The following is a 20,870-nucleotide window of genomic DNA, read 5'->3' on the forward strand; positions in this document are numbered from 1 at the left end:
GATAAAATTATACTTCAACAAAATAATGTTTCAGGAATTAACTTCAGAAACATTCTGAGATGCTGGGTGACATGGCATGGAAGTGAATATATGGACAGAGAAGTGCTGTGGGAGCCTACAAAGTGAATATTAGCAGCTTTAGTCCACAGTGGAGGTCTGCCTAAACGGTCTACTTAGTAGCCTACTCATGCTGGACAGTGGACACCCATTCAGCATTAACACAGTCACCAACATTTTGGGGAAAAGCTTGTTTTGACCAAAACATTTGTATTTTTCAAAGTGAACTAAATTGTGTATTGTGTATCCATCTCTTGAAAGGAGAGAAGATCTGACTTAGTGGTAAAGAGGAATGGAAATAATCTCTCTACCACTTCATTTTTTTTGTAGAGAATTCTGTGATGAAGCTTCAAAAAGAGATCAAGATTCTCCACACAGCCCCTGACGAACTACAGATGGGTGAGATTGTAGAGAAGCATAGGGGGTTAGGTAGCCAACCCCCAAAACTAACATCACCTAATAACTTATACATCATCAACAACAACAGAGACATGAAATCCTTATTTTCCTCAGCTTTCACACATCCTAGAACGGTCCCTTACATTAAATATCAAGGCTTATCTCCTCGGCTCACAACTACTTGTGTTTCAGTTTCGTTACAGCTTTACATTAAAATAGATTGGTGTTAACTGGCATCACAGTTAAATAAAGGTTCAATCAAAATTGTTAAAAGTATCACTCACAAACACCATATCATTACAGGTGTGTTTACAGACGCGTCTGTGCTATTTGGTTTCACTGTACAGGCAAAAGCATGGAGGGTGCATCTGATCACATATTGACTAACCTACTAATAGTTCTCTGCCTTTGTCACTCCGTAATTCATTTTTCACACCATTAAAGTGGCAGGTAAGATAAAGAGGACTCGACACAGAGGCTAAGATAGTTTCTATTAGTGTGTGACGTTAGACTGTAGACGTTGAAAATACCTGATACCTTGCCTTCTTCAACCTAGACTTTAGCTAAAAAAAATAATTGTACAAAAATCAAACGTCTTAATCGAATGGGCACATTCTCTATAACAGTTTACTGGCTACACTAGCTAGCTAGCTATGGCTAACCGTGGTGGCTCCTCCAGGTAGCTCGTCCAGGTAGCTCCTCCAGGTAACTTTTTACCACCACCCACCTGTAGTGGCCATCTTTGACGTCACTATCGTCATTATAAATCAGCTGATTATCCCCACTGCTTAATCTTGGAGGAGAAAGAAAGAAAAAAAGAAGGAAAAAAAAGTCGAGACGTTCAACTGGAAGTTATCAACTAACTACACATCTTTTGACGCCGTCTGGTCCAGGACGATTCGCCCGGCCTGGACCAATGCTACGGAGCTAGCTTATTAGCTAACATTACATTACAGCCGAGCAATGGCTCTTTGGTTTGGTTGGGAAAATGCTGACTGGCGGGAAAATAATATGCAGTTTTGGCTGATATAACAAGGTTCTGGCAATGTATTACACATTTAAATTAAATATTAACTGGCGAAACTGGTAAGCTAACCACACAACAACTAGTTAGCTAGCTAGCTTACTACTGTAATTCGCTAGCATCAAGCTGCGAGGCAGGCAAGATTCAATCGTAGCTAGCTAACAATAACAATGCTACCTACCGACTTCCACTGAGTTTTCTACAAAAATGAAAAACGTACCCTATAACTAATAAAGTAAATACTCAAATAAAGAAGATTCCAACTACATGTAACCCATGGGTATTACTTAAAAACAAAATACAGCCTTTTTTTGTCAAATGTAATTTTGGCCTACGCTTTACCTTCAGTTCCGCACTCTCCGCCATCTTGTAACTCTGAGCGCAGGCGTGAAAGCGAGGAGACTAGGAGGCAGACTAGTCCGCTGAGGGAATCTCAATAGTTGGTTATGATACCTTGACTCTACCATTTCAATCGCTCTCACAATTGACCTGTAGAGGGCAATGTCGCACTACATAAATCCATTGACTTTATATTTAAATACATCCCTTACAATCATTATAAAGTATTTGCTACTTAATTTCAAATGATGAAGAAACGCATTAGGTTACAAGTGTGTAAAAAGTTACATTTGAGGATAAAATCACCAGTCTATCACCACTATGACAAGCTATAGCTCCACTATTACCAGTCTGTCACCACTATGACAAGCTATAGCCTCACTATTACCAGTCTATCACCACTATGACAAGCTATAGCTCCACTATTACCAGTCTGTCACCACTATGACAAGCTATAGCTCCACTATTACCAGTCTGTCACCACTATGACAAGCTATAGCTCCACTATTACCAGTCTGTCACCACTATGACAAGCTATAGCTCCACTATTACCAGTCTGTCACCACTATGACAAGCTATAGCTCCACTATTACCAGTCTGTCACCACTATGACAAGCTATAGCTCCACTATTACCAGTCTGTCACCACTATGACAAGCTATAGCTCCACTATTACCAGTCTGTCACCACTATGACAAGCTATAGCCCCACTATTACCAGTCTGTCACCACTATGACAAGCTATAGCCTCACTATTACCAGTCTGTCACCACTATGACAAGCTATAGCACCACTATTACCAGTCTGTCACCACTATGACAAGCTATAGCTCCACTATTACCAGTCTGTCACCACTATGACAAGCTATAGCTCCACTATTACCAGTCTGTCACCACTATGACAAGCTATAGCCCCACTATTACCAGTCTGTCACCACTACGACAAGCTATAGCACCACTATTACCAGTCTGTCACCACTATGACAAGCTATAGCACCACTATTACCAGTCTGTCAACACTATGACAAGCTATAGCCCCACTATTACCAGTCTGTCACCACTACGACAAGCTATAGCCCCACTATTACCAGTCTGTCACCACTATGACAAGCTATAGCACCACTATTACCAGTCTGTCACCACTATGACAAGCTATAGCCTCACTACTACCAGTCTGTCACCACTATGACAAGCTATAGCCCCACTATTACCAGTCTGTCACCACTATGACAAGCTATAGCCTCACTATTACCAGTCTGTCACCACTATGACAAGCTATAGCCCCAATATTACCAGTCTGTCACCACTACGACAAGCTATAGCACCACTATTACCAGTCTGTCACCACTATGACAAGCTATAGCACCACTATTACCAGTCTGTCACCACTATGACAAGCTATAGCCCCACTATTACCAGTCTGTCACCACTACGACAAGCTATAGCCCCACTATTACCAGTCTGTCACCACTATGACAAGCTATAGCACCACTATTACCAGTCTGTCACCACTATGACAAGCTATAGCCTCACTACTACCAGTCTGTCACCACTATGACAAGCTATAGCCCCACTATTACCAGTCTGTCACCACTATGACAAGCTATAGCCTCACTACTACCAGTCTGTCACCACTATGACAAGCTATAGCCCCACTATTACCAGTCTGTCACCACTATGACAAGCTATAGCCTCACTATTACCAGTCTGTCACCACTATGACAAGCTATAGCCCCAATATTACCAGTCTGTCACCACTATGATAAGCTATAGCCCCACTATTACCAGTCTGTCACCACTATGACAAGCCATAGCCCCACTATTACCAGTCTGTCACCACTATGACAACCTATAGCCTCACTATTACCAGTCTGTCACCACTATGAGAAGCTATAGTCCCACTATTACCAGTCTGTCTGTTACCACTATGACAAGCTATAGCCCCACTATTACCAGTGCATTAGAGTAATTCTCATCAGTAGGCTTTGTCTATGATGTTGTGCAATGTTATTGTTTTACAGAAATAGCAACAAATGAATCCCAAACCACAGATTTTAATACACATATAAATCATTTAGGGTGCTACTTTAAAGTGAATTACATTTACAAAGTTGCAGATTAGCAGAGAGCGAACAATGGTAATTAGTTAACATTGAGAAATGAAATCAAACGTAAACTACATACATTAAAATAATACCACTTAAATGACAAAACTTTCACAGGATATATATTATTCACTTTGCCACCAAATATATACAGTACCAGTTGAAAGTTTGGAAACACCTACTCATTCAAGGGATTTTCTTTATTTTACTATTTTCTACATTGTAGAATAATAGTGAAGACATCAAAACTATGAAATAACACATATAGAATCATGTAGTAACCAAAAAAGTGTTACACAAAATATATTTTAAATTAGATTCTTCAAAGTAGCCACCCTTTACCTTGATGACAGCTTTGCACACTCTTGGCATTCTCTCAACCAGCTTCACCTGGAATGCTTTTCCAACAGTCTGAAAGGAGTTTCCATATATGCTGAGCACTTGTTGGCTCCCTCTGCAGTTCAACTCATCCCAAACCAACTCAATTGGGTTGAGGTTGGGTGATTGTGGAGGCCAGGTCATCTGATGCAGCACTCCATCACTCTCCTTCTTGGTCAAATAGCCTTTACACAGCCTGGAGGTGTGTTGGGTCATTGTGCTGTTGAAAAACAAATGATAGTTCCACTAAGCCCAAACCAGATGGGATGGCGTATCGCTGCAGAATGCTGTGGTAGCCATGCTGGTTAAGTGTGCCTTGAATTCTAAATAAATCACAGACACTGTCACCAGCAAAGCACCCCCACACCATCACACCTCCTCCTCCATGCTTCACGGTGGAAACCACACATGTGGAGATCATCCATTCAACTACTCTGCGTCTCACAAAGACACGGCGGTTGGAACCAAAAATCTCAAATTTGAACTCATCAGACCAAAGGACAGATTTCCACTGGTCTAATGTCCATTGCTCGGGTTTCTTGGCCCAAGCAAGTCTCTTCTTCTTATTGGTGTCCTTTAGTAGTGGTTTCTTTGCAGCAATTCGACCACAAAGGCCTGATTCATGCAGTCTCCTCTGAACAGTTGATGTTGAGATGTGTCTGTTACTTGAACTCTGTGAAGCATTTATTTGGCTGGTAACTCTAATGAACTTATCCTCTGCAGCAGAGTTAACTCTGGGTCTTCCTTTCCTGTCCTCATGAGAGCCAGTTTCATCATAGCGTTTGATGGTTTTTGCGACTGCACTTGAAGAAACGTTCACATTTTTGGAAATTTTCCGGATTGACTGACCTGAATTTCTTAAAGTAATGATGGACTGTCGTTTCTCTTTGCTTATTTGAGCTGTTCTTGCCATAATATGGACTTGGTCTTTTACCAAATAGGGCTATCTTCTGTATACCACCCCTACCTTGTCACAATACAACTGATTGGCTCAAACGCATTAAGAAGGGAAGAAATTCCTCAAATTAACTTTTAACAAGGCACACCTGTTAACTGAAATGCATTCCAGGTGACTACCTCATGAAGCTGGTTGAGAGAATGCCAAGAGTGTGCAAAGCTGTCATCAAGGCAAAGGGTGGCTAATTTGAAGAATCTGAAATATAAAATATATTTTGATTTGTTTAACTTTTTTTGGTTACTACATGATTCCATATGTGTTATTTCATAGTTTTGATGTCTTCACTATTATTTTAGAATGTAGAAAATAGTAAAAATAAAGAAAATAAAATAAAGAAAAACCCTTGAATGAGTAGGTGTGTCCAAACTTTTGACTGATTTATAAAAGTTATGGTCATATTTTCAATTAAACATATAATATTTTTCACGTGGTACTTTATAACTTTATATAAATTATACAGGGAGTGTGAAGACGCATTCTCTCATATGTTACAGTTAATATCATTAATGCAGTGGCTAATGACAGCTCTAGGTTTCCCTCACACCAAAGCATTGCTCTGGTACAATGATGTGGTCATTTGATAGAGGCCAGGGACGGATTCATAAAGCCGCTCAGAGTAGCAGTGCTGATCTCGAATCAGGTCCTCCATGTCTATATAATATTATGTATTATGATCTAAAATGCTGATCACATTTCATTTCTCAGACAAGGTTTGCAAAATTCTGGTAACTTTCCCAAAATTACCAGTTTTCCCAGAAATGCTGGTTGGAGAATTCCAGGTTTCCTGCTTATTCCTTCTAGGAATCTTTCAACCAGGATTTCTGGGAGAACTTTTGAAAAGTTACTGGGAATTGTCTACCCTAACTCAGACCCTGTCTCTCTAGTGTTAAATTGTCTACCCTAACTCAGACCCTGTCCCTCTAGTGTTAAATTGTCTACCCTAACTCAGACCCTGTCTCTCTAGTGTTAAATTGTCTACCCTAACTCAGACCCTGTCTCTCTAGTGTTAAATTGTCTACCCTAACTCAGACCCTGCCTAGTATTTTGGATACTGTACGCCTAGTCTTCAGGGTGGTAGTAGTCTTGCTTTCCAGACTGACGGGGCTCCACGGCGGACTGTGGGAAGGGACTAGGGTGGTAGAAGAGGAGGTTTGAAGGAGCAGGTTCCATTGCAGGGACGAGGAGTCAGCATCTTACAGGAGAATTGGTGTAGCGCGTCGTGAGCTTCTGGGAAGAAAGGGAATAGACACTAAATAGATCCACTAGATGTACGTGTGTGTGTGTGTGTGTGTGTGTGTGTGTGTGTGTGTGTGTGTGTGTGTGTGTGTGTGTGTGTGTGTGTGTGTGTGCGTGTGTGTGGTCCTCACAATGAACAATTACTTTCTGTTGATGTGTTTTCAAAATGCATATACGTTCATTCTCTTTTTCCTCAGTAAATGTAACTTGACAAACATATTTGAATTTAAATGTAGTTAAAGGCAGTTGTGGGTCAACTTGAATCAAGGCTCTAAAATGTAATACAACTTCATTAACAGACTGCATGTTTATGGACAGTGCTTTCGGAAAGTATTCAGACCCCTTGACTTTTTCCACATTTTGTTACGTTGCAGCCTTATTCTAAAATAGATTAAATCGTTTTTTCCCCCCCTAATTAATCTACACACAATACCTCATAATGACATCACAATATACCCCATAATGACATCACAATATACCCCATAATGACATCACAATACCCCATAATGACAAAGTAAAAACAGTTTCTTAGAAATGTTTGCTAATTTATTTAAAAAATAAATAATTTAAAAACCAGAAATATTCCATTTACATCAGTATTCAGACGCGTTACTCAGTACTTTGTTAAAGCACCTTTGGCAGCGATTACAGCATCAAGTCTTCTTGGGTATGACGCTACAAGGTTGGCACACCTGTATTTGGGGAGTTTCTCCCATTCCTCTCCACAGATCCTCTCAAGCTCTGTCAGGTGGGGAGCGTCGCTGCACAGCTATTTTCAGGTCTCTCCAGAGATGTTCGATTGGGTTCAAGTCCGGGTTCTGGCTGGGCCACTCAAGGACATTCAGAGCCTTGTCCCGAAGCCACACCTGCGTTGTCTTGGCTGTGTGCTTAGGGTTGTTGTCCTGTTGGAAGGTGAACCTTCGCCCCAGTCTGAGGTCCTGAGTGCTCTGGAACAGGTTTTCATCAAAGATCTCTCTGTACTTTGCTCCGTTCATCTTTCCCTCGATCCTGACTAGTCTCCCAGTCCCTGTCTCTGAAAAACATCCCCACAGCATGATGCTGCCACCACCATTCTTCACCGTAGAGATAGTGCCAAGTTTCCTCCAGATGTGACGCTTGGCATTCAGGCCAAAGAGTTGAATCTTGGTTTCATCAGACCAGAGAATCTTGTTTCTCATGGTCTGAGAGTCCTTTAGGTGCCTTTTGGCAAACTCCAAGAGGGCTGTCATGTGCCTTTTACTGAGGAGTGGCTTCCGTCTGGTCACTCTACCAAAAAGGCCTGATTGGTGGAGTGCTGCGGAGATGGTTGTCCTTCTGGAAGGTTCTGCCATCTCCACAGAGGAACTCTGGAGCTCTGTCAGTGACCATTGGGATGTTGGTCACCTCCCTGACCAAGACCCTTCTCCCACGATTGCTCAGTTTGGCCGGGCGGCCAGCTCTAGGAAGAGTCTTGGTGGTTCCAAACTTCTTCCATTTAAGAATGATGGAGGCCACTGTGTTTTTGGGAACCTTCAATGCTGCAGAAATGTTTTGGTTCGCTTCCCAAATCTGTGCCTCGACACAATGCTGTCTCTGAGCTCTACGGACCTCATGGCTTGGTTTTTGCTCTGACATGCACTGTCAACTGTGGGACCTTATATAGACAGGTGTGTGTCTTTCCAAATCATGTCCAATTAATTGAATTTACCACAGGTGGACTTCAATCAAGTTGTAGAAACATCAAGAATTATCAATGGAAACAGGATACACCTGAGCTCAACTTCGAATCTCATAGCATAGAGTCTGAATACTTTTGTAAATAAGGTATTTCTGTTTTAAATTTTTAATAAATGTCCAAAAATAAAAACCTGTTTTCATGTTGTCATTATGGGGTATTGTGTGTAGATTAACGAGGAACACATGTAATTGAATCAATTTCAGAATTAGGCTAAGAGGTCTGAATACTTTCCCAAGGCACTGCATGTCTGAAGAATACAATCTAACCCTTTAGCCACAGCCTGTTCACAGGTTAACATTCCTAACTAGGTGTGTCCTTGTGTATGAAAACTGCAGTAAAAATGTTTTATATATGTTTTTTTTAACTGCAGATTTCATACAAAAGGACACACCTAGTTAGGATTGTAAAGCTGTGAACAGGCTGTGGATAAAGGGTTAGATGTCTTTACATGTTGCGCATGTTGCAGTTGTTCAGTGTATATATACAGAACCAGTCAAACGTTTGGACACACCTACTCATGCAAGGGTTTTTCTTTATTTTTTACTATTTTCTACATTGTAGAGTAATAGTGAAGACATCAAAACTATGAAATAACACATATGGAATCATGTAGTAACCAAAAACAAGTGTTAAACAAATCAAAATGTATTTTATATTCTTCAAAGTAGCCACCCTTTGCCTAGATGACAGCTTTGCACACTCTTGGCATTCTCTCAACCAGCTTCACCTGGAATGCTTTTCCAACAGTCTTGAAGTAGTTCCCACATACGCTTGTTGGCTGCTTTTCCTTCACTCTGCGGTCCAACTCATCCCAAACCATCTTAATTGGGTTGAGGTCGGGTGATTGTGGAGGCCAGGTCATCTCATGCAGCACTCCATCACTCTCCTTCTTGGTCAAATAGCCCCTTACACAGCCTGGAGGTATGTTTTGGGTCATTGTCCTGTTGAAAAACAAATGATTGTCCCACTAAGTGCAAACCAGATGGGATGGCTTATCTCTGCAGAAGGCTGTTGTAGCCATGCTGGTTAATTATGCCTTGAATTCTACATAAATCACTGACAGTGTCACCAGCAAAGCACCTTCACACATCCTCCTCCATGCTTCACGGTGGGAACCACACATGCAGAGATCATCTGTTCACCTACTCTGCGTCTCACAAAGACACGGCGGTTGGAACCAAAAATCTCACATTTGGACTCATCAGACCAAAGGACAGATTTCCACCGGTCTAATGTCCATTGTTCATGTTTCTTGGCCCAAACAAGTCTCTTCTTCTTATTGGTGTCCTTTAGTAGTGGTTTCTTTGCAGCAATTCGACCATAAAGGACTGATTCACGCAGTCTCCTCTGAACAGTTGATGTTGAGATGTGTCTGTTACTTGAGCTCTGAGAAGCATTTATTTGGGCTGCAATCTGAACTTATCCTCTGCAGCAGAGGTAACTCTGGGTCTTCCTTTTCTGTGGCGGTCCTCATGAGAACCAGTTTCATCATAGCGCTTGATGGTCTTTGCAACTGCACTTGAAGAAACTTTTAAAGTTCTTGAAATTTTCCCGGATTGACTGACCTAAATTTCTTAAAGTAATGATGGACTGTCATTTCTCTTTGCATATTTTGAACTCTTCTTGCCATAATATGGACTTAGTCTTTTACCAAATAGGGCTATCTTCTGTATACCATCCCTACCTTGTCACAATACAACTGATTGGCTCAAACGCATTAAGAAGGGAAGAAATTCCACAAATTAACTTTTAACAAGGCACACCTGTTAATTAAAATGCATTCCAGGTGACTACCTCATGAAGCTGGTTGAGAGAATGCCAAGAGTGTGCAAAGCTGTCATCAAGGCAAAGGGTGGCTAATTTGAAGAATCTCAAATATAAAATATATTTTGATTTGTTTAACACTTTTTTGGTTACTACATGATTCCATATGTGTTAATTCATAGTTTTGATGTCATCACTATTATTCTACAATGAGTAGGTGTGTCCAAACTTTTGACTGGAATTGTATATATATATACACACACTGAACAAAAATATAAACGCAACATGCAAAGTGTTGTTCTCATGTTTCATGAGCTGAAACAAAAGATCCTAGAAATGTTCCATATCCACAAAAAGCTGATTTCTCTAAAAGAAAATTGCACAAATGTGTTCATATCTGTTAGTGAGCATTTCTCCTTTGCCAAGATTATTCATCCACCTGACAGGTATAGCACATCAAGAAGCTGATTAAACAGCATGATCATTACACAGGTGCACCTTGTGCTGGGGACAATAAAAAAAATCTCTGTCTCAGAGCTCTACGGACAATTGCTTCGACCTCATGGCTTGGTATTTGCTGAGACAAACACTGTCAACTGTGGGACCTTATATAGACAGGTGTGTGCCTTTCCAAATCATGTCCAATCCATTGAATTTACTACAATTTGACTCCGATCAAGTTGTAGAAACATCTCAAGGATGATCAATGGAAACAGGATGCACCTGAGATCAATTATCATGTCTCATAGCAAAGGGTCTGAAAACCTTCCAAAACGCACTGCATGTTTATTTATTAGCATATTCCCACAGGCTTCATATGAGTTACCTTTCAACTTGTGTTGAATAGCATAGCGAACCTTTTCCTCTCGCTCCAGCTCGCTGCATAATGTGTCTATATGTAAGGGACAGAGGAAGATATTGATGGGTTTTACATCAGTGGCTTTGGGGGACCGTTCACTATGTTGGTTTAGCCCTGAAGTAGCTCACCTGATTCACCCAGTCAAGGGCTTGATGATTAGTTGACAGGTGGAATCAGGTAGGCTAGCTGTGGAATGCACCAAATGTATTGAATGGCTGGAAGTCTACGAGGAGAGGGTAGGCTAGCTGTGGAATGCACCAAATGTATTGAATGGCTGGAAGTCTACGAGGAGAGGGTAGGCTAGCTGTGGAATGCACCAAATGTATTGAATGGCTGGAAGTCCACGAGGAGAGGGTAGGCTAGCTGTGGAATACACCAAATGTATTGAATGGCTGGAAGTCCACGAGGAGAGGGTAGGCTAGCTGTGGAATGCACCAAATGTATTGAATGGCTGGAAGTCTACGAGGAGAGGGTAGGCTAGCTGTGGAATGCACCAAATGTATTGAATGGCTGGAAGTCCACGAGGAGAGGGTAGGCTAGCTGTGGAATGCACCAAATGTATTGAATGGCTGGAAGTTCACGAGGAGAGGGTAGGCTAGCTGTGGAATGCACCAAATGTATTGAATGGCTGGAAGTCCACGAGGAGAGGGTAGGCTAGCTGTGGAATGCACCAAATGTATTGAATGGCTGGAAGTCCACGAGGAGAGGGTAGGCTAGCTGTGGAATACACCAAATGTATTGAATGGCTGGAAGTCCACGAGGAGAGGGTAGGCTAGCTGTGGAATGCACCAAATGTATTGAATGGCTGGAAGTCCACGAGGAGAGGGTAGGCTAGCTGTGGAATGCACCAAATGTATTGAATGGCTGGAAGTCCACGAGGAGAGGGTAGGCTAGCTGTGGAATACACCAAATGTATTGAATGGCTGGAAGTCTACGAGGAGAGGGTAGGCTAGCTGTGGAATACACCAAATGTATTGAATGGCTGGAAGTCCACGAGGAGAGGGTAGGCTAGCTGTGGAATACACCAAATGTATTGAATGGCTGGAAGTCCACGAGGAGAGGGTAGGCTAGCTGTGGAATACACCAAATGTATTGAATGGCTGGAAGTCCACGAGGAGAGGGTAGGCTAGCTGTGGAATGCACCAAATGTATTGAATGGCTGGAAGTCCACGAGGAGAGGGTAGGCTAGCTGTGGAATGCACCAAATGTATTGAATGGCTGGAAGTCCACGAGGAGAGGGTAGGCTAGCTGTGGAATGCACCAAATGTATTGAATGGCTGGAAGTCCACGAGGAGAGGGTAGGCTAGCTGTGGAATGCACCAAATGTATTGAATGGCTGGAAGTTCACGAGGAGAGGGTAGGCTAGCTGTGGAATGCACCAAATGTATTGAATGGCTGGAAGTCCACGAGGAGAGGGTAGGCTAGCTGTGGAATGCACCAAATGTATTGAATGGCTGGAAGTCCACGAGGAGAGGGTAGGCTAGCTGTGGAATGCACCAAATGTATTGAATGGCTGGAAGTCCACGAGGAGAGGGTAGGCTAGCTGTGGAATACACCAAATGTATTGAATGGCTGGAAGTCCACGAGGAGAGGGTAGGCTAGCTGTGGAATACACCAAATGTATTGAATGGCTGGAAGTCCACGAGGAGAGGGTAGGCTAGCTGTGGAATACACCAAATGTATTGAATGGCTGGAAGTCCACGAGGAGAGGGTAGGCTAGCTGTGGAATGCACCAAATGTATTGAATGGCTGGAAGTCCACGAGGAGAGGTCGGGGAACCCCTGATTTACATCACTCATTTAGTGATTTAAATCTACAGTTATGGCCACATACATCTCCATATGTTCTGAGTTTATCGAGATACATTTAGAGGATAGATTATTCATCAATTGATTTATTTTGCACAAAAAAAATAAAAATAAATTGCATTTGATCAATCAACCAATTAAATGTATAGCTGTTTTTACATCAACACTCGTTGATGTTGTTTAATAATGGTCCCACTTTGTAAGCAGCTAGTCTTTTCTACCAGTATGCCTCCGTGTGAATGTTTGGTATGATCTCACCTCTGACAATATGAAGCTGCTGGACCATCTCCTCCCTGTAGGACAGCTCCCTTTTCATCTGATGATTGAAATTATCTGGGGAGCAATTTACAATAGCTTAGTCATCTTTAGCATAGCCGATAAACTAGCCTAACTTGGCTATTCTTTTAATATGGCAGCCTATTATACACTCTGGCATCCTAATCTGGCAAAATGGAATCTAGCTTCCTAAATTACCATTGCAGGTGCAACAATATTTCCCCCGCTTTAAATGCACGACACAACGCGGAGTGCCTGGATACAGCACTTAGACGTGGTAAATTGCTAAATTACCATTGCAGCCATATGCGTTTGACAGAAAACATCAACATCAATATGTACTAATGCCTCGTTCACATGCTAGTCGGAAAAAGGAAACTCAGAAATGTCCGACTTGCTAACTGGTTGAACACAGTACGTATATAACTACAACCAGTTAGCAAGTCAAAATGTCAAGAGTTTCCTAGATCCGACTAACACATGAACGCAGCATGTCAAATAAAACGCAGTGCAAAACCTCATGGAATTGTTTTTGTTCAGCGTTCAAGATGCTGATCATGACAAGCATGACATATTAAGAGAAACACTCTCTAACCCGATGGAATCAAAAACTATAAAACTGTAACATCTGATCAGATGAACAATAGCTATTTTTTTTCCATTAACTTGTCCAGTGATTTTTTTTGGGGTTGGTGTTGTCGACATTTAGAAAAGTTCGCATTGAAAATAGGGTGCGTTGCCATTTAACTATATTGTGTCGATAAAAACGGTGGGGCGCAATGACGTCACAAAACAAATAAAACGTTTTCGCCCCCCCCCAAAAAAACTACAATGTGGAATAAAATGTTTGTTCCATTACCTAGTTAGGCAAATTGTGCGTTAATAAATTGACGACAGCCTGTGTGTCCTCCCACCTATCTGTTTCATATCTCTGGTAGCCCGTGAAAGCCAGCATGGATAGAATGCCATAGTTGACTAATATTTGCCACATTGTAATAATTATCATGTGTCTAACATATCGCCACAGATCTACAGGCCATGCACTACGGGCTGCCTAGGCTGGTCCGATGCTGACACACTCCTGGACATCTGTAATAATTATCATGTGTCTAACATATCACCACAGATCTACAGGCCATACACTACGGGCTGCCTAAGCTGGTCCGATGCTGACACACTCCTGGACATCTGTAATAATTATCATGTGTCTAACATATCACCACAGATCTACAGGCCATACACTACGGGCTGCCTAGGCTGGTCCACACCATGCTGACACACATCTGGTGGAAACTTGCCAGCCAACCAGATAAGTAAGGCAAAGCAATTCAGGCATTCTTGAAACTCAGGACAATAGTTGTCCTGCAAAGAAACATAACTTTTATAGTTGAAAAAAATATTGATTTTGCAAGCAGTAAACTAGGAATTTACACTGAAATGTGGAGTGGAGTTACGTGATGACAACACGTACCTTCAGAAGTATTCGGCAATCATCATTTATCCAAAAACACCGTTTCCGTCATCATTTATCCCCAAACACCGTTTCCGTTATCATTTATCCCAAAACACCGTTTCCGTCATCATTTATCCCAAAACACCGTTTCCGTCATCATTTATCCCAAAACACCGTTTCCGTCATCATTTATCCCAAAACACCGTTTCCGTCATCATTTATCCCAAAACACCGTTTCCGTCATCATTTATCCCAAAACACCGTGTCCGTCATCATAAGTCGCAATAAAGTTAGTTCGACAAAAAGAGAAATAAACCGACGAACGGATACAAATGTTGTTGATCTTTAGAAAATGTCTCCTATATCTGCCGTTTCCATTACACATGTTGCAATTATATCGTTTTTTGCGACATTGCTTTTGTCCAGCCAGCCAGCAGCCAGCAGCCAGCCAGCAGCCAGCCAGCCAGCAGCCAGCCAGCCAGTAGCCAGCAGCCAGCCAGCCAGCCAGCAGCCAGCCAGCCAGCCAGTAGCCAGCAGCCAGCCAGTAGCCAGCAGCCAGCCAGCAGCCAGACAGTAGCCAGCAGCCATCCATTAGCCAGTAGCCAGCCAGCAGCCAGCCAGTAGCCAGCAGCCAGCCAGTAGCCAGCAGCCAGCCAGCAGCCAGCCAGCCAGTAGCCAGCCAGCCAGCAGCCAGCCAGCAGCCAGCCAGTAGCCAGCCAGTAGCCAGCAGCCAGCCGGCAGCCAGCCAGTAGCCAGCAGCCAGCCAGTAGCCAGAAGCCAGCCAGCCAGCAGCCAGCCAGCAGCCAGCCAGCAGCCAGCCAGCCAGCAGCCAGCCAGCAGCCAGCCAGCAGCCAGCCAGCCAGCCAGCAGCCAGCCAGCCAGCAGCCAGCCAGTAGCCAGCCAGCCAGTAGCCAGCCAGCCAGCAGCCAGCCAGCCAGTAGCCAGTCAGCAGCCAGCCAGCAGCCAGCCAGCCAGTAGCCAGCAGCCAGCCAGCAGCCAGCCAGCCAGCAGCCAGCCAGTAGCCAGCAGCCAGCCAGTAGCCAGCAGCCAGCCAGCAGCCAGCCAGCCAGTAGCCAGCCAGCCAGCAGCCAGCAGCCAGCCAGTAGCCAGCCAGTAGCCAGCCAATAGCCAGCAGCCAGCCAGCCAGTAGCCAGCAGCCAGCCAGCAGCCAGCCAGCAGCCAGCAGCCAGCCAGTAGCCAGCCAGTAGCCAGCCAATAGCCAGCAGCCAGCCAGCCAGTAGCCAGCAGCCAGCCAGCAGCCAGCCAGCAGCCAGCCAGTAGCCAGCCAGTAGCCAGCAGCCAGCCAGCAGCCAGCCAGTAGCCAGCAGCCAGCCAGTAGCCAGCAGCCAGCTAGCCAGCAGCCAGACAGCAGCCAGCCAGCCAGCAGCCAGCCAACAGCCAGCCAGTAGCCAGCAGCCAGCCAGTAGCCAGCCAGCCAGCCAGCAGCCAGCCAGCAGCCAGCCAGCCAGCCAGCCAGCAGCAAGCCAGCCAGCAGCCAGCCAGCCAGCAGCCAGCCAGCAGCCAGCCAGCAGCCAGCCAGCCAGCAGCCAGCCAGTAGCCAGCCAGCCAGTAGCCAGCCAGCCAGCCAGCCAGCAGCCAGCCAGCCAGTAGCCAGCCAGCCAGCAGCCAGCCAGCAGCCAGCCAGCCAGCCAGCAGCCAGCCAGCCAGCAGCCAGTCAGCCAGCAGCCAGCCAGCAGCCAGCCAGCAGCCAGCCAGCAGCCAGCAGCCAGCCAGCAGCCAGCCAGCAGCCAGCCAGCCAGCAGCCAGCCAGCCAGCAGCCAGCCAGCAGCCAGCCAGCCAGCCAGTAGCCAGCCAGCCAGTAGCCAGCCAGCCAGCCAGCAGCCAGCCAGCCAGTAGCCAGCCAGCCAGCAGCCAGCCAGCAGACAGTCAGCCAGCCAGCCAGCAGCCAGTCAGCCAGCAGCCAGCCAGCAGCCAGCCAGCCAGCAGCCAGCCAGCAGCCAGCCAGCCAGCCAGTAGCCAGCCAGCCAGTAGCCAGCCAGCCAGCCAGCAGCCAGCCAGCCAGTAGCCAGCCAGCCAGCAGCCAGCCAGCAGACAGTCAGCCAGCCAGCCAGCAGCCAGTCAGCCAACAGCCAGCCAGCAGCCAGCCAGCCAGTAGCCAGCAGCCAGCCAGCCAGCAGCCAGCCAGTAGCCAGCAGCCAGCCAGTAGCCAGCAGCCAGCCAGCCAGTAGCCAGCAGCCAGCCAGTAGCCAGCAGCCAGCCAGCAGCCAGACAGTAGCCAGCAGCCATCCATTAGCCAGTAGCCAGCCAGCAGCCAGCCAGTAGCCAGCAGCCAGCCAGTAGCCAGCAGCCAGCCAGCAGCCAGCCAGCCAGTAGCCAGCCAGCCAGCAGCCAGCCAGCAGCCAGCCAGTAGCCAGCCAGTAGCCAGCAGCCAGCCGGCAGCCAGCCAGTAGCCAGCAGCCAGCCAGTAGCCAGAAGCCAGCCAGCCAGCAGCCAGCCAGCAGCCAGCCAGCAGCCAGCCAGCCAGCAGCCAGCCAGCAGCCAGCCAGCAGCCAGCCAGCCAGCCAGCAGCCAGCCAGCCAGCAGCCAGCCAGTAGCCAGCCAGCCAGTAGCCAGCCAGCCAGCAGCCAGCCAGCCAGTAGCCAGTCAGCAGCCAGCCAGCAGCCAGCCAGCCAGTAGCCAGCAGCCAGCCAGCAGCCAGCATGTAGCCAGCCAGCCAGCCAGCAGCCAGCCAGCAGCCAGCCAGCCAGCAGCCAGCCAGCAGCCAGCCAGCCAGCCAGCAGCCAGCCAGCAGCCAGCCAGCCAGCCAGCAGCCAGTCAGCCAGCAGCCAGCCAGCAGCCAGCCAGCAGCCAGCAGCCAGCCAGCCAGCAGCCAGCCAGCCAGCAGCCAGCCAGTAGCCAGCCAGCAGCCAGCCAGCCAGCAGCCAGCCAGCAGCCAGCCAGCCAGCAGCCAGCCAGTAGCCAGCCAGCCAGTAGCCAGCCAGCCAGCCAGCAGCCAGCCAGCCAGTAGCCAGCCAGCCAGCAGCCAGCCAGCAGCCAGCCAGCCAGCAGCCAGCCAGCCAGTAGCCAGCCAGCAGCCAGCCAGTAGCCAGCCAGTAGCCAGCCATTATCCAGCCTGTAGCCAGCCATTAGCCAGCCAGTAGCCAGCCAGCCAGCCAGCCAGTAGCCAGCAGCAAGCCAGTAGCCAGCAGCCAGCCAGCCAGCAGCAAGCCAGCAGCCAGCAGCCAGCCAGCAGCCAGCCAGCAGCCAGCCAGCCAGCCAGCAGCCAGCCAGTAGCCAGCCAGCCAGCAGCCAGCCAGCAGCCAGCCAGCCAGCAGCCAGCCAGCAGCCAGCCAGCCAGCCAGCAGCCAGCCAGTAGCCAGCCAGCCAGTAGCCAGCCAGCCAGCAGCCAGCCAGCAGCCAGCCAGCAGCCAGCCAGCCAGCCAGCAGCCAGTCAGCCAGCCAGCAGCCAGCCAGCCAGTAGCCAGCAGCCAGCCAGCCAGTAGCCAGCAGCCAGCCAGCAGCCAGCCAGTAGCCAGCAGCCAGCCAGCAGCCAGCCAGCCAGCAGCCAGCCAGCAGCCAGCCAGTTGCCAGCCAGTAGCCAGCAGCCAGCCAGTAGCCAGCCAGCCAGAAGCCAGCCAGCAGCCAGCCAGTAGCCAGCCAGTAGCCAGCCAGTAGCCAGCAGCCAGCCAGCCAGTAGCCAGCCAGCCAGCAGCCAGCCAGCAGCCAGCCAGTAGCCAGCCAGTAGCCAGCCAGTAGACAGCAGCCAGCCAGCAGACAGCCAGTAGCCAGCAGCCAGCCAGTAGCCAGCAGCCAGCCAGCCAGCAGCCAGCCAGTAGCCAGCCAGCCAGCAGCCAGCCAGCAGCCAGCCAGCCAGCAGCCAGCCAGCAGCCAGCCAGCCAGCAGCCAGCCAGCAGCCAGCCAGCCAGCCAGCAGCCAGCCAGTAGCCAGCCAGCCAGTAGCCAGCCAGCCAGCAGCCAGCCAGCAGCCAGCCAGCCAGCAGCCAGCCAGCCAGCAGCCAGTCAGCCAGCAGCCAGCCAGCAGCCAGCCAGCCAGTAGCCAGCAGCCAGCCAGCCAGTAGCCAGCAGCCAGCCAGCAGCCAGCCAGTAGCCAGCAGCCAGCCAGCAGCCAGCCAGCCAGCAGCCAGCCAGCAGCCAGCCAGTAGCCAGCCAGTAGCCAGCAGCCAGCCAGTAGCCAGCCAGCCAGCAGCCAGCCAGCAGCCAGCCAGTAGCCAGCCAGTAGCCAGCCAGTAGCCAGCAGCCAGCCAGCCAGTAGCCAGCCAGCCAGCAGCCAGCCAGCAGCCAGCCAGTAGCCAGCCAGTAGCCAGCCAGTAGACAGCAGCCAGCCAGCAGACAGCCAGTAGCCAGCAGCCAGCCAGTAGCCAGCAGCCAGCCAGCCAGCAGCCAGCCAGCAGCCAGCCAGCAGCCAGCAGCCAGCCAGCCAGCAGCCAGCCAGCAGCCAGCCAGCCAGTAGCCAGCCAGCAGCCAATTAGTAGCCAGCCAGTAGCCAGCCATTAGCCAGCCAGTAGCCAGCCATTAGCCAGCCAGTAGCCAGCCAGTAGCCAGCCAGTAGCCAGCCAACAGTCAGCCAGCCAGTAGCCAGACAGCAGCCAGCAAGTAGCCAGCCATTAGCCAGCCAGTAGCCAGCAGCCAGCCAGCCAGTAGCCAGCAGCCAGCCAGCAGCCAGCCAGCAGCCAGCCAGTAGCCAGCCAGTAGCCAGCAGCCAGCCAGCAGCCAGCCAGCAGCCAGCCAGCCAGCAGCCAGCCAGCCAGCAGCCAGCCAGCAGCCAGCCATTAGCCAGCCATTAGCCAGCCAGTAGCCAGCAGCCAGCCAGCCAGTAGCCAGCAGCCAGCCAGCAGCCAGCCAGCCAGCAGCCAGCCAGCCAGCCAGCTGCCAGCCAGCCAGTAGCCAGCCAACAGCCAGCCAGTAGCCAGCCAGTAGCCAGCCATTAGCCAGCCAGTAGCCAGCCATTAGCCAGCCAGTAGCCAGCCATTAGCCAGCCAGTAGCCAGCCAGCAGTCAGCCAGCCAGTAGCCAGACAGCAGCCAGCAAGTAGCCAGCCAGTAGCCAGCCATTAGCCAGCCAGTAGCCAGCAGCCAGCCAGCCAGTAGCCAGCAGCCAGCCAGCAGCCAGCCAGCAGCCAGCCAGTAGCCAGCCAGTAGCCAGCAGCCAGCCAGCAGCCAGCCAGCAGCCAGCCAGCCAGCAGCCAGCCAGCAGCCAGCCAGCAGCCAGCCATTAGCCAGCCATTAGCCAGCCAGTAGCCAGCAGCCAGCCAGCCAGTAGCCAGCAGCCAGCCAGCAGCCAGCCAGCCAGCCAGCTGCCAGCCAGCCAGTAGCCAGCCAACAGCCAGCCAGTAGCCAGCCAGTAGCCAGCCATTAGCCAGCCAGTAGCCAGCCATTAGCCAGCCAGCAGCCAGCCAGCAGCCAGCCAGTAGCCAGCAGCCAGCCAGCCAGTAGCCAGCAGCCAGCCAGCAGCCAGCCAGCAGCCAGCCAGCCAGCCAGCCAGTAGCCAGCAGCCAGCCAGCAGCCAGCCAGCCAGCAGCCAGCCAGCCAGCAGCCAGCCAGTAGCCAGCAGCCAGCCAGCAGCCAGCCAGCAGCCAGCCAGCCAGCAGCCAGCCAGCAGCCAGCCAGCCAGCAGCCAGCCAGCAGCCAGCCAGCCAGCCAGCCAGCAGCCAGCCAGTAGCCAGCAGCCAGCCAGCAGCCAGCCAGCCAGCAGCCAGCCAGCCAGCCAGCAGCCAGCCAGTAGCCAGCAGCCAGCCAGCAGCCAGCCAGCCAGCAGCCAGCCAGCCAGCAGCTAGCCAGCCAGCCAGCAGCCAGCCAGCCAGCCAGCCAGCAGCCAGCCAGCAGCCAGCCAGCAGCCAGCCAGCAGCCAGCAGCCAGCCAGCCAGTAGCCAGCAGCCAGCCAGCAGCCAGCCAGCCAGCAGCCAGCCAGCCAGCAGCCAGCCAGCAGCCAGCCAGCAGCCAGCCAGCCAGCAGCCAGCCAGCAGCCAGCCAGCAGCCAGCCATTAGCCAGCCATTAGCCAGCCAGTAGCCAGCAGCCAGCCAGCCAGTAGCCAGCAGCCAGCCAGCAGCCAGCCAGCCAGCAGCCAGCCAGCAGCCAGCCAGTTGCCAGCCAGTAGCCAGCAGCCAGCCAGTAGCCAGCCAGCCAGCAGCCAGCCAGCAGCCAGCCAGTAGCCAGCCAGTAGCCAGCCAGTAGCCAGCAGCCAGCCAGCCAGTAGCCAGCCAGCCAGCAGCCAGCCAGCAGCCAGCCAGTAGCCAGCCAGTAGCCAGCCAGTAGACAGCAGCCAGCCAGCAGACAGCCAGTAGCCAGCAGCCAGCCAGTAGCCAGCAGCCAGCCAGCAGCCAGCCAGTAGCCAGCCAGCCAGCAGCCAGCCAGCAGCCAGCCAGCCAGCAGCAGCCAGCAGCCAGCCAGCCAGCAGCCAGCCAGCAGCCAGCCAGCCAGCCAGCAGCCAGCCAGTAGCCAGCCAGCCAGTAGCCAGCCAGCCAGCAGCCAGCCAGCAGCCAGCCAGCCAGCCAGCAGCCAGCCAGCCAGCCAGCAGCCAGTCAGCCAGCAGCCAGCCAGCAGC

The 20,870-nt window shown here is 49.6% G+C and overlaps 1 protein-coding gene and 1 long non-coding RNA gene across 4 annotated transcripts in view; both read right to left on the reverse strand.

The window, feature by feature from the left end:
• The window catches only part of LOC106561869 (E3 SUMO-protein ligase PIAS1), a 48,468-nt gene extending 46,560 nt beyond the window's left edge, over positions 1 to 1,908 (reverse strand). For 2 of the 3 annotated variants that reach the window (XM_082957485.1, XM_082957488.1), the window contains exon 1: positions 1,823 to 1,908. In XM_082957485.1, the coding sequence (XP_082813611.1) occupies positions 1,823 to 1,846 (24 nt within the window). In that variant the 5' untranslated portion in view covers positions 1,847 to 1,908. Of the gene's footprint in view, positions 1 to 1,183; positions 1,282 to 1,822 lie in introns of those variants that run through there. The other variant, XM_082957487.1, reaches the window with a different exon arrangement.
• LOC145858677 (uncharacterized) overlaps positions 1 to 8,191 on the reverse strand; it is a 215,904-nt gene extending 207,713 nt beyond the window's left edge. Inside the window, exon 1 of the long non-coding RNA XR_014379161.1 lies at positions 8,081 to 8,191. This is a non-coding gene — a long non-coding RNA (uncharacterized LOC145858677). The remainder of the gene's footprint in view (positions 1 to 8,080) is intronic.
• Positions 8,192 to 20,870: the final 12,679 nt, after the last annotated feature.

The sequence above is a fragment of the Salmo salar genome, chromosome 10 (assembly GCF_965601325.2).
Source record: "Salmo salar chromosome 10, fSalSal1, whole genome shotgun sequence".
NCBI lineage: Eukaryota > Metazoa > Chordata > Actinopteri > Salmoniformes > Salmonidae > Salmo > Salmo salar.